This window comes from Amblyomma maculatum, chromosome 4 (assembly GCF_055883805.1).
Source record: "Amblyomma maculatum isolate TAMU_Amacu chromosome 4, ASM5588380v1, whole genome shotgun sequence".
Lineage (NCBI taxonomy): Eukaryota > Metazoa > Arthropoda > Arachnida > Ixodida > Ixodidae > Amblyomma > Amblyomma maculatum.
Genome location: NC_139347.1, coordinates 35,177,610 through 35,191,568, shown reverse-complemented (window position 1 = coordinate 35,191,568; position 13,959 = coordinate 35,177,610). Strand labels below are relative to the sequence as shown.

The 13,959-nt window shown below is 47.7% G+C and overlaps 1 protein-coding gene across 1 annotated transcript in view; it reads right to left on the bottom strand.

Annotated features, from left to right (window-relative positions):
* Positions 1-13,959, bottom strand: part of LOC146190681 (salivary peroxidase/catechol oxidase-like) — a 57,704-nt gene that overhangs the window by 33,088 nt on the left and 10,657 nt on the right. Inside the window, exons 6-10 of the mRNA XM_084600227.1 lie at positions 11,675-11,842; positions 10,833-10,934; positions 9,760-9,882; positions 8,487-8,728; positions 5,572-5,704 (exon numbers count right to left, since the gene is read on the bottom strand). Coding sequence (XP_084456353.1) covers positions 5,572-5,704; positions 8,487-8,728; positions 9,760-9,882; positions 10,833-10,934; positions 11,675-11,842 — 768 coding nt within the window. The remainder of the gene's footprint in view (positions 1-5,571; positions 5,705-8,486; positions 8,729-9,759; positions 9,883-10,832; positions 10,935-11,674; positions 11,843-13,959) is intronic.

Genomic DNA, 13,959 nt, shown 5'->3' with positions numbered 1-13,959 from the left:
ACGACACTTCCGGTGTATCTCTCACGGTTCATGAAATAAAATATTGTACATATTGTTACGAAGGGGGTAAGACGTCGGAGCGCTGAACTACAAGACGATAGGGTAGGGAGCTCAGCTGGTCAACGGCAGCGCGTCCGGCACGAGAGTCCTTTTTCAACGTCTTTCTCCTTCACTTGTCTTCTAAACTTCATCTTCTTCCGTACTGTTACATTTTCCCCCTTTGCAGACGAAGCCCCCCGGGCGAGGTAGTTATTCGTTTCCACGAGAGTGACACGGCTTCATCCGGGCGACATGGGCAACTTCAGTTCTGACTGAACGACGACCACTTGCTGTCATACGTGCTATTTGGTAGTTCACTTCGCTGACGCGTTCAAGCACAACGTAAGGGCCAGCGTAATGCGCCAACATTTTCTGCGCTAAACCACGCTTTCGGAGAGGTCGCCAAAGCCACACTAAATCTCCAGGGGCGTAAGACACATGGTTATGCCGGCTGTCGTACCGAGCTTTTGAACGCTCTTGAGAAGCGAGAATTCGCAAACGGGCGAGACGGCGAGCTTCTTCGGCTCGACAAAGAGTTTCCGCAATGCACGGTTCATCATGGACGGAGTAAGGAAGAATGGTATCTAGACAATACCGAGGAGGACGGGCATATAGCAGGAAGAACGGGCTGTAGCCAGTAGTCTCATGGGTTGCGGTGTTGAATGCAAACGTTATAAATGGCAGTATAGTATCCCAATTCTTGTGGTCAGATGCGATGTACATAGATAGCATGTTTGTGAGTGTGCGGTTTGTGCGCTCCGTCAAGCCGTTGGTTTGAGGGTGATATGGTGTGGAATGCCTAAAATGCGACGCACACAAACGAAGAAGCTCTTCCACAACATCTGCCATAAACTGGCGACCTCGGTCACTTATGATCACTCGCGGAGGTCCATGGCGGAGGATCACAGAACGGAGCAAGAACAGGGACACGTGATGAGCGGTGGCTGAAGGAAGAGCTGCCGTTTCGCAGTAGCGGGTGAGGTAGTCGGCACAAACCACGATCCAACGATTTCCGTCGGATGACTTCGGGAAGGGACCCATAAGGTCGATTCCGATTTTCTCAAATGCGCCACGTGGTGGAGTCACAGGATGCAGCAGGCCCTGTGGCGTGGACGTAGGGCGTTTGTGTCGTTGGCACTCAGTGCAGCTCGCCACATATCGCTCAGTTGTCTGGCGCATCTTTGGCCAATAAAACCGGTCGCGGGCACGATGGAGCGTTCTTGCAGAGCCCAGGTGACCGGAAGTGGGGTCGTCGTGCATGGCGCGTAAGATGCACGAGCGGTAGCTCTCGGGAACCACAAGCAGAAAATTCGTACCGGTGCTTGAGTAAGCCTTTTTGTACAAAAGGCCATCACGGAGACAAAATGGGCTGGAAGCAGTGGAATCCCGCGCCTCCGCAAGCAGGGGCTCGAGGCTTATGTCAGTCTCTTGCGCAGTCCGCAGAGCCGAGGCGTCGGGAAACTCGGGCACGACGGAGGCGATGTAATGATCGAAATCACCAGAGTCACATTCGGTCGTAGGAAGAGGAAGGCGTGAAAGACAGTCTGCATCGGCGTGTTTGCGGCCACTCTTGTACGAAACAGTGAAGTCGTACTCTTGCAGACGAAGGGCCCAGCGTGCCAGACGACCAGATGGATCACGAAGGTTGACAAGCCAACACAGGGCATGATGGTCCGTCACAACCGTGAAATGGCGTCCATATAGGTAGCACCGAAACCGCTGAACAGCGAAAACTACAGCGAGACACTCCTGCTCCGTAACAGTGTAGTTACGCTCAGGTTTGCTGAGGGAACGGCTTGCATACGCAATTACATGCTCGCCTGTTGTCGAACGTTGCACAAGCACAGCGCCAACACCAATCCCACTTGCATCAGTGTGGACTTCAGTCGGAGCGGAGGGGTTGAAGTGCCGTAGTATGGGATGTGACGTTAGCAGAAACTTTAGTTGGCGGAAAGACGCGTCGCAATCTGAGGTCCAGTCGAAAGGGACGTCCTTTTGTAGAAGGGATGTCAGAGGGTAGGCGACGTCGGCAAACCTTGGAATGAATCGTCGAAAGTAGGAACACAGGCCCAGAAAACTGCGGAGCTCCTTTTGAGTCTGTGGTCGTTGGAATGCTGCAACTGCTGCAGTCTTCTGTGGATCTGGCCGAACTCCATCGCGGTCGACGAGATGCCCGAGTACCAGCGCTTGACGTTCACCAAAACGGCACTTTTTAGAATTCAGGACAAGGCCAGCCTTCTGTAGGCAATCTAACACAACAGCGAGTCGCGTGTTATGTTCAGTAAAAGTCCGGCCAAAAATAACAACATCGTCTAAATAGCACATGCAGATTTCCCACTTGAGGCCACGAAGTATTGTGTCCATAAATCTTTCAAATGTGGCCGGCGCATTACATAGGCCGAAGGGCATCACGTTAAATTCAAATAGGCCGTCCGGGGTAACAAATGCAGTTTTTTCCTTGTCAGCAGGATCCATCGGAATCTGCCAATAACCCGATCGCAAATCAACTGAAGAGAAATAAGACGCGGAAAAAAGGCAATCTATGGCATCGTCGATGCGTGGTAGAGGATACACATCCTTTTTAGTGATGGAGTTGAGGCGACGATAGTCAATGCAGAACCTCCATGTTCCGTCTTTTTTCTTCACCAGTATCACGGGAGCAGCCCAAGGACTGGAGGATTCCTGTATTACGCCCCTGTTCAACATGTCTTGGACTTGCTCGGTGATGATCTTACGCTCTGATGGTGACACACGGTACGGCTTTTGACGGATCGGATGGGCAGATCCCGTGTCAATCCTGTGGCGTGCGCGCGACAGCGGAAAACGTTGCGAGCCGTTGGACTGCGTGAAATCAAAGACGGATAGGTGCTGGGACAAGAGGTTCTTCAATATCTGTCGTTGTGAGGTGTTCAACGATGCGCTGATCATCGGAAGAAGCTTTTCGTCAGCAGGTGAGTTAGTAGCGGGGTTGTCTAGGGAAGGAGTAACGACAGCTACACAATTCGGGAGAGTTGCGCTACATGAAGCTAGTTTGGAACCCGCTGGAAAAACAACTGGTTCCGATGAGCAATTTATAGTCCACAGTCCGGCACGGCCGTCTTTCACGCGAACCAAACAATGCGGCACTAACGCATTTTTCTTTACGCACTGTAAATTAAGAGGCGCCACAGTAGCCTCAAAAGAGTCGTTAATAGCACGGGAGCAGGACACCTGGACACACACTGCTGAATGTGGCGGTATGACGACTTCATCACACACACACAAAACGTCTTCATAATTTGATGTCTCTTCCAAAAGTTCACGAGGAAGAGAACCACTAACACTTAGCTCTCCCGTTCGACAGTCAACTGTAGCGCCGCACATACGCAGGAAGTCAATTCCCAAGATTACGTCATGTGTAGATCGGGGCAGTACTGCAAACTCCGCCGGAAACACTGTGCCCCCCAAGGAAACTTTAACGCTGCATACCCCAACCGGATACAATAACTCTCCACTTACTCCATAAAAATTTGAAGTTTTTTCCCAAACAAACATAACTTTGTTTTTCAAAAGGTTCTTAAAATTTAAACTCATTACTGAAACTGTAGCACCAGTGTCTACCAACGCCATCGTTGGCAAACCATCAACAATCACATTGACCTTGTTCTTTAACATGAACACAGACGGAGGAATAATAGGTAGCAGCGCACATTGTCCAGCGACCTCACCTCCATTGGCCGCGCTGGCTAGTTTTCCTGCGTTGGTGATGGAGATCGGCGCCGTGGAGACAGGGAGCGGCGCACACGAAATGACGGAGGTGGTGTCACACTACGGTCAGAAGCTGGCGAATGGCTGCGGTGCCCTTCGTTTTGAAAACGGCCCCTCCGGGAAGGATGCTCTGGCCGATAGTTGTCGATGTAGGGCTGGACGATGCGTCGGTTCGGTGCCGTCGGGGGATTCCGAAACGATGTGCGCCGATTGCAGTAGCGGGAAATGTGACCCGCGGCACCACACCGGTAGCACACCGGAAGAGGTCGCTGAAAAAGTGGCGTGTCAGCTGGTTCCTGCATGGTAGGCCGCGACGAATATCCGGATGGTGGTTCCGGAACGATGTAGTTGTCCGGCGGTCGGCGCGATGTGCGACTGGAGTAAGAGCGAGGATCTGTACGCTGATGGCAAGAGAATTGTTGGAAATTCTCTTCAGGCCTTGGTCGCGGAGTGTAGAGGTCTTCGCGGCAGACAAAGTCGGTGACATTCGCGGACATCGGCGGGCACGCACCCCCACAAGTTGGACGAGCATATACGTCCCCTCCGAAGCCATTGGGCCGGACAAGCTGCTCACGTCGTGACATCTCATCTCGAACAATTTCACGGATGGCGCACAGGAGGCTTTGAGATGGCGACTCTTCAATGCTAGCCACTGTAGTCACATTTGCGAGCCGTCCAAATTTCGGTGTAATGCGGCGAGTCTTTAGGGCCTCGAATGTTCGGCAGTGCCGGATAACGTCAGAGACCGAACTTAAGTTTTCCTTGGCAATTAGGAAGTGGTAGACATCTTCCGCAATGCCCTTGAGCAGATGGCCTACCTTATCATCTTCAGTCATCCTGCTGTCGACGGTCTTGCACAACTTGAGTATGGCCTCTATATAGGTGGTGCAGGTTTCTCCGGCTGCCTGGGCCCTCTGAGCAAGTGTCTGCTCTGCCTGTTTCTTCTTTGCAGATAGGTCACCGAAACATTCCTTGATGGCTTCGACAAAGATTTCCCAAGTTGTCAGGGAGTCCTCGTGGTTCTCATACCACATCAAGGCGGTTTGCGTCAAAAAAAAGACTACATTGGCTAGTTTAGCCACTGAATCCCAGCGGTTATAGCGGCTCACACGTTCATAATGAGTGAGCCAGTCATCAACATCTTCCCCTGCTTGGCCGGCAAAGGAACGAGGCTCGCGAAATGGCAGCGTCGCATTCGTGGTGGTCGGCGGCGCATCGCGAGACGAGGGTAGAGGGTCCCGTGTTGATGTTCGGGGCTGCTCGGTAGTCTGCTGCATTCTTGTTGAAAAGGGTGGGAGACCAGCGAGGCGACGGCTCCGACGAAGCTCCAGCGATTGAGGATGCGTCTTGAGGGTAGTCGTACCCAGCACCTGACCACCAATTTGTTACGAAGGGGGTAAGACGTCGGAGCGCTGAACTACAAGACGATAGGGTAGGGAGCTCAGCTGGTCAACGGCAGCGCGTCCGGCACGAGAGTCCTTTTTCAACGTCTTTCTCCTTCACTTGTCTTCTAAACTTCATCTTCTTCCGTACTGTTACAATATTGAAAACGTCCCCCGGTATATGTATTCCCGACCCGTCAAGTTCTGTGCATTATTCATTTTTATTTCAGTACGCAGTAATCACATGTCCATTATGGACTTGGATAACGTTTTATCCAGTCGTACAACCACACTAATATGAAATTATAAATACGGTCCAACCTATATTAATTTTCTGGGAAGCAAATTTACTCACTTGAATGAAACGATATATAAGAATGAATGCGCGTGGTAGAAAACTTACCGATAAACTCGTGATACTTGTTGTACCGCCTGACCATGCCCTGGATGAACGTGTGGCCGAACCGAAAGGCTGCTGATTGGAAGGAGTTGGACAGCGCCAGGTTGACGTCTGGATCGTAGCCATGCCAGTAACCCTGCAATAAGACACCAAGTTGAGGCGTCACAATACTGCTTCTTGAAATAGGTGACATGTTTCTGCTTCCAAGAAACATATGCTCCCGCGCGCGCGCGCGCGCGCGCACACACACACACACACACACACACACACACACACACACACACACACACACACACACACACACACACACACACACACACACACACACACACACACACACACACACACACACACACACACACACACACACACACACACACACACACACACACACACACACACACACACACACACACACACACACACACACACACACACACACACACACACACACACACACACACACACACACACACACACACACACACACACACACACACACACACACACACACACACACACACACACACACACACACACACACACACACACACACACACACACACACACACACACACACACACACACACACACACACACACGCACACACACACACACACACACAACACACGTGCCACTACACCACTTTGCAACGCACGTTTCAGCGGCTGGTATTTACGATGGGGTATAAAAACTGGGTACATATAATGCTGTGCGCATGACGTGGATATAAGGTGTCATTCGCTGTGTCACTCTATTCGGACTACTCTGCTTAGTTCGGGGCAGGAAGTTAATGTCTTACGTCAATGTATGTTGGCCAACCAGCTGTGTGAGTGCACTGCCATGGCGCGTTTCACTGGAGTGATGGTGACGTCACGGCATCTGACTATTCAGCGAGTCGCGATCCTCAAGTGATCTTGCCGAAGGAGGAGACGGAAAAGTGCTGCCTGTCAGTTGTCTCCCTAATTTCTAGAACCTGGGTGAATGTATGGCCTGATTCTGGAGCTTTGAAGTCACAGGCTTTCTGTAGTGTTCATGTGACAGAATACATTATAGCAACTTCCATTTCAAGTACGTGCGTCGTCATGAAGAAAACCCCATTTTATCTGCTTTTGTACGGAACTTGCGCTAACTTTAAAGGTCATGTCTGCTCGGCAGAAGGCGCGCTGAGCTAAAATGACATTTGCTGATTCTTCATGCACGAAAGTGCTACCTTAACCGCGAAATGTCGCACGCACTGCACGCATCTCAGGAGAACTACGGCCAAGGTAGTCTTGAAGTCTCTAGAAACATTTCTTATTCGTCATCACTTTCTTGTTAAACTTGTTGCTCTCAGTGTTAATATTTAAGCCATGACGAATTGTATTCTCCAGCGCATCACTACCATCGAGGCCCCGGAGGAACAGTTCTTGTTGTCTTGCGTCTTTACTTTCATTCCTTAGTGCCTAAAACTCGACACTTAATATCATTTGCCCTTTCGTTTCATCGTTACGTAACTCTGAGGATTCATGAGTGGTTGAGCAACTCTGGTAGCCGAAATAGGTTTCAAATGCATTGTGGATCTGAAGAGTAGATCAAGCTAGTGACATCGCAGGCCGTCTACTCATCATACCTAATTACAAAGGGCAATATTTCGCACTGTTTAAGGCCTTAGTAAGTCAAATATATATTAACAAAAACAGTTCTGTCTCGTGTACTTCTTTTCTTGCGTTTTGTGTCTTTCGCTGGTACAATATGCTATATTCGCACCAACTAGCCCAAATGGTCAGTCACTATGTTAAAGGTCAAAACATTTATACACATGGCCCTCAAAAAAAAAAAAAGCTTTGTTCGCGAATGGCGTATAGCTTATGCGCATAAAAACAATATTCTTAAGTGTTTGCTCCTTCCGAAGGCGCCTTACGTCAAGGTTCAACGAGAAGAAGTATGAAAGGAGCAAGAAAATACGACTGCAAAAAGACCAGCGACCTCCACTACGATGCAGATGCCTAGTCGGCGAACATGACAAGAGCAGCACCATGGTCCCGCTCACATATGATTATGAAAGGGCACGAACAGAGATTAAAGCTCGCTTTTTTTTTTAAACCAGCTTCAAGTGTACCGATCGGAACGACTCTGACGATAGCACGTATTTTCATTTTGTAAACGCTGTAGTGCATCGACTTTGGTCTGATCTCGCGGCTCGTCTGAAGGTTTCTTAGGCGGCGAACGTTGCTTAAATTATCTTATAATGCAGGCTAAAAGAAACACACCTCCCAACGGGAAATATATCAAATCGTTCGCGTGGTGGCGATTTCTCACTGCAATCAAGAAATTGAGGATAGTATTTGGTGTGTATAGATGGACCTAAATTAAGATTTTCGCTCCAAGTATTCAGATACATCTTAAAAGATGACACAACCGAGAAGGAAAGCACAAATTGTTCACGTGGTTTAAATGCAAGACCTTTGCAAGATCTTTTCTCTTTTTTTTCGTTTTTTTTTTTTTTTTTTTTTTTCAGTGGGTCTTTAGCTTGGACTCCCCTTTAGCGCACCTCCCCAAGTCAGCCATCCCGTTTTAAGGCCCCAGAACTTCTCAAAAGCGAGCAGTACCGCAAACGCATTCAGTGTGCTGTCGGAACAATGTTTCCGGGACACAAGAAAACCAACCAATACTGGCATGAAAGGGCCATGTTCCTTGGTGATCACTCGGTTTTTCAAGCTACTCCTCACAGCAGCCTACTTTAACATCAACAAGTCTGGCCTCCAGACACCAACTAATAACATAGACATGGGCTTCGATTTCTAATGACATGTCCTGAAAGCTTTTATCCTTGATAGCATACGTAGTATGAAATCATGTCTTCTGTGATCCTGCTGTGCTGCGCAACTACCTGTTGTGCAACCACCCATGTCTAAGTGCTAATCTTTGTGGCTTACCTCCTTTTGTAGCGTGAGGTTGTAGCGAACCATGAGTTCTTCGCCAAGGGCCATGGGTAAGAATTCGTTGTAGGTGATGAACTGAACCGCGGCAGCCATGATGTGTCGCGTCTCGTGGTAGATGCGGTCGTCATCCCAGTGCGGGTTCAGCCGGGCAAGCTCATCGGCCATGCGGTTGTGGTCGCGAACGTAGAAAGTGTGCAGCACCGTGAGATGAATCTGCTCGTTGACTCGCTCGTCACCTGCGCGCGCCCGCGGTCTCAATGAATAAATGGAGAGATGCAATTGCATAATATGTACTTTGATTACGCTTGGGTTCATCCTTCGAGATCACATTCTAGCGCTCAAATGTCACATCGCTTTCGTCGTCATACTAAAAAAAAAACGAGATAAAGAAATCTGCATAGCATACATAAAAAATGACGGGGTATTAGCAGCCAGATAATTAAAAACTCAGACACGGACCACATAAAACCACTGGATGGGTGGCATTGATACCTGCTGAAGGAAGGCAAATATCGTGTAAATAGATCAACAGCAAGTAGGAACTCATACATAGTTACGCTTCATGTACCGTCTGTTGCAGAAGTTTGCGGCCCAACGCGCCGGGCAGAGGAGCAGTATCGCTCCCGAGAGGCGGCGCTGCGCCCGCCGGCGCTGCCTGGTGACGCAGCTATAAAGAGTGAGGAGACTTGTTCTCTTCCCCTCATCCCGCGGCTGACATCTTTGCTCTCAGCCGCGGGATGAGGGGAAGAGAACAAGTCTCCTCACTCTTTATAGCTGCGTCACCAGGCAGCGCCGGCGGGCGCAGCGCCGCCTCTCGGGAGCGATACTGCTCCTCTGCCCGGCGCGTTGGGCCGCAAACTTCTGCAACAGACGGTACGTAAGCGTCCGTCATCTGTGTAGCCGGCAGAATAATAGCTAACACGACAACACTTGGTGGCAACTTAAAGGCGCTCCCTCCCATTTTAATGGCATATACATTCAGAACTGTACAGTACTGAAACACCTGCATTCTCAAAGGTATATGTATATTCGTACACGTTAAATTGGGAACGATGAGGCAACGATTCCGCTGGGGACCAACGCTACACTTTAAAAACGATTTTAGCTTTCGATTGTGCTATATACTAAATGAATACTCACCGCAAAGAGTTGCTGTCTACTGATATCATCTGCCGATACCTAACACTGTTTTCGTATAAACTGTCTTGCACGTACGCTTCGAACTGCAGGAGTGATTCGCGATGTGTTGAGAAAACAAAGGCCTCACCAGCAAGGAAGCAGAAAAGATGCCTGGGACGGGAAATGCAGTCTCGCTCTGGGTTCTCCGACTCCGGTGGCAGCAGCGCCTTGAGGCCCAGGTCGCGGAAACGATCCCAGACTCGAAGTTGTCCTTCATTGTGGACATCAATGCAAAATATTATTACCCAAGCTTGTTAAATATTTCGCAGAAATTGTAGCAAATGCTCCGTACTTTGGTATAGCCTACTAAAGAGTAAAAGAGAGCACTGAGAGATACAGAATATGAAAGAGTACTTAAAAGAGAAAGACACAACGTTTCACCGAACACACTTCGGGCGTGCGATAATAAATCTAGGACACGGGAGGATTGTTTCCCGTTTTATCCCGATCAGCTGCACAGTGTCATCAGTTATGCGAACTTTATTTAATGAGCATGCATGCCTACAAGGATCCAGCATGGGCTCAAACAATACAGGCGATTCTTTCGGTGAGTTCGCTTCTACCAAGCGCTATAGCGTTATTCTAAAATCAAGTTATGGTTACGTTTTCTGGCACCAGAAAAACAAGATACCAGGTACGTGTGATTTTCGCTTGTTGCCACGCGTAGTATGCATGCGCAGTAGCCGTCAAAATATTATGGACCACATTTTCGCAATCAAACTCTCCAGACTCATCACCTTGTAGAAATTAATGGACGCTTCTTTCTTATTCAAGCTAACGGTCCTCTTGCACTTTCACCAAAAGGCGATAACCCTTGCGCTTTCTATTACCAAACGTAACCAGGCAAGAATATATGTATACATCACTGAGGAGCATATATATGCATTCACTTAGGAGTAAGCTGCGGGGATAATTAATAGATTCCGATTTTTGAAAAAACGCTCACAGGACGGCATATGAAGCATGCAAAAGTATATCAGTGAAATCGCAGGTGAGAACTGTGCAGCTTTGTTAACAGAGGTACCACTGAGCTGCAGGAACGTTTCTCATCTGCTCATTGTTTAATCTTAATGTTTGTCTGTACATGCTGCAAAACCAAAGATACGGTAGCTTAGACGATGTATTGTAAGCGCATGCTGGGCGTGTTTCGTAGGAGCTCACCTCGATGGAAGGACCTCAGTTTCTTGGCGAGGGAGTCTGTTGATCCATAAATAAAGTTGGCGTCAATAGAGTGCGTGAGAATGTTGATGTGAGCCCGTGGACCTTGTGAGAAAAAAGATGTGCAATTTAATGAGGAGGTAATCGCGATGCTTGCTAGCACGCTAATAGACTATAACAAATGATCGCAATTGTTATGAAGGTATGAATAGGTATCACCTTTCTGCATTAGGGTATTGAAGTGCAAATTATGGTGAAGGAAGAAGCCGTGTTTGGTGATATGTTGTGTGCAATGAAACAGCTGGACGAAGGTAGGACTTAGAAGAACAAACTAGTATTAATTATTTCTACTGATAGGAATAAAAGGATTTACGGCTTCTTTGTTTGAAACTCATACAAGATAAACATTCCAGTGCTGACGCTGAGGGTCCTCAGACAGACGGGCCTCATTTTCGCTACTGAAATCGACGGTGCTGCAAAGATGCCACTTTTGACTCATGCTCGGATTGGACAGCAGCACCCCTCTGTCCGGCAATGGGTGTACATTGACGCATAGGTACTTGTTGACCTTTCTGCCGCCGGTGGGGACTCTACTTCTGGTAGTACTTATTTCTTTAAGATCGTGCATTCCAGGTAACAAGACCATGCTTGTGTACAAGATATTGAAGGTTTCCATTACTGTATTTCGCGGTAAATACTGATGGACCGTGGTACACTTATCATGCAATGCTGTATTTTAATTCGCCTCAGTGAGTAAATGTTTCTGGAGCTCAATTGAGCAGCACCTTTCGCTTCTAGTCACACAGGATGTGAACTTGTGATGTCCCGAGGGTCAGTGCACTCACCTAGAGCGCATCCCGGACGCTGACCAGCCAGAGACCTTTTGAACTCTATGCACTGTCTGCCATACTGGCCATAGAAAGGGTCATCTCGAGGCACCTCAATGGTCATGCACAGCGGGTGCTGATACTTTTCAGGAATACCACAGCACTCGAAATCCAAGTCCCTTTCATCTGCGTACAAGATGAAAAGGTTCAGTCAGTTGATTTGGACGGAGTTTTATAAACGTCAGTTTATGTATTGTTTGCTTGATAAAACCACTGGCGCTGCAACTTAACATGGACAGTTGAAAATGACATGCACACGTTCTAAGTAGATTTCTCATCGATAACACGCATACTCTGTAATTAGTGCGCCGCTTCTGTAAGGCAAGTGTTCATGTGATCTACAGAGTTCCCGTAACACGGAATGTACTCTAGGCAGAATTAGGCACCAGCGTTTCACACTTATATATCGATAACCAGCAGATTCCACTGCCGCTTTCTTTTTCTGCATGCCACCTTTTTATCCGCAGTTCAGTCCATTTGGATGCCACGCTGATCAAGCACCTCGCTGCTTGGTCCCTGTCATTTACGTTCATAACACCTGGTGAAAGTAACTAGAAATCTTGCGCCTTATCGTCAAATGAAATATAATTTGGCAGGCAAAAATGCCCTTTTTGAAGTCGCAGCGATTTTTACTGATTGTTTTGACAACTGCGACTGATTATTTAATCAGTACTAGAAAGGCAGATCGTCTGATGACTACAGTACGCACAACGGCGTGATCAGTACCGTGTCCAAAGATGGGTCGGCTTGAGCCCCAAGCGGACTCGATGCTTTTTTTGCGCGACAACAGAACACGCTATCATCGAAGACGTATTTGAGAAGTGACGAGAACTACATCCTTTGATCTATAGTGGCGCCACGTAGTCTTCATTTCAAACTGCGGAAGCTCAGTGCGATAGCACTAGCATTTCAGATGTGAAAATAATTTCAAAGCTAGCAAAATGTGGCGGCTTCAGTTGATCGGTTTGGGTTCATGCATTGCCACCTTCAAGGAAGGCCACTTGAAAAACAAAGCGAGTCGCGTGAACCCAACTCGTGCCGTGACATCTGTCAACCTAAAGCGTCCTGCATATCTTCTCGGTGCCACGAAAAGACGGCACAGAACGAAGTTGGAGCCATGAACTCCTATTGTTAGTGGTGTGTGAATAATTTACATTTAGAATACGAATCGAATATTCTTGAAATTCAATTCGTATTCGTAGTCGAATAATTGAAAATTACCGAGTACGCCGAAAATTTCTGAATTGCCCGCAGTTTCATCGCACTGCACGCTTCACCTCAATGCTTGACCGCGTTTATTGTGCAGTGAAGCATCCCTAAAACGCGAAGGGGCCGTTTTGGAAATAATAAGCTTCCCTTCTCCTGATTGTCAGTATGGCCTTCGTGATACTGGTCACAAAGTGAAGCACCTGAAGAAACCGGGAAAACACGCCCTTCTCACTTCATTTTCATCTGAAATGCAGACAGCCATCGTGCAGGCATTCATAACGTAATATTACGGTGATGCATAAGGTTTCCTACGTTTATTCATGTCCATTCTACGCTCACCCCTACCTATTACCGCTTCTTTTATGGCTACCAAGGCGATGCGTGTATACAATAGCATCCCAGGAAGCTTTCGTTATTCTGCAAGATCACGGCTTTCCGCAGCATAGCTGTAAATACCCAGAATAAGAAAGACCCATTTTTGATACAGGAACTTCGTAAGTTCGGGAACTTTGTGGTGTGAAGGTATTCCTACAAATACACATGACATAGTCTCGGAAACGCGAAAGGGTGTCTCACCTTCCACGATAGCAAATCCAACTTTCTGGCACACCACTTTTTATTGTGAGGCAATTACATGATAATCTAAAATAGTATTATGCACATGTTGATGGGAATCGTCTAAGCTTTGGTGCTAGCTGACATTTGTATTCAGTATTTTTTTTTTCGGGGGGAGGCTCTTTCCGAGTAGTTCTGTCTGTCAGAAAACAAAGGGTTGCGTTTTCGAAAATAACTGTGAAACAACCTTGGAATACTGTCAGGCACCTTTATGAACACATTGATTTTATATAAATGGTGGTCTAAGCTTACGAAGCGCAGCCTTTTGCTTCTAATGTCTGTCCTGCGTTAACAGCGAGCTTAAGACTGCCGTACAAATCCAATGGTATGAGGTCTTGGAACTAAACAGTAACAAACTACAAACCAGCCTATGATCTGCGGATATATTATTGATTGTTATGAGGCAGCTTTGCAATGCG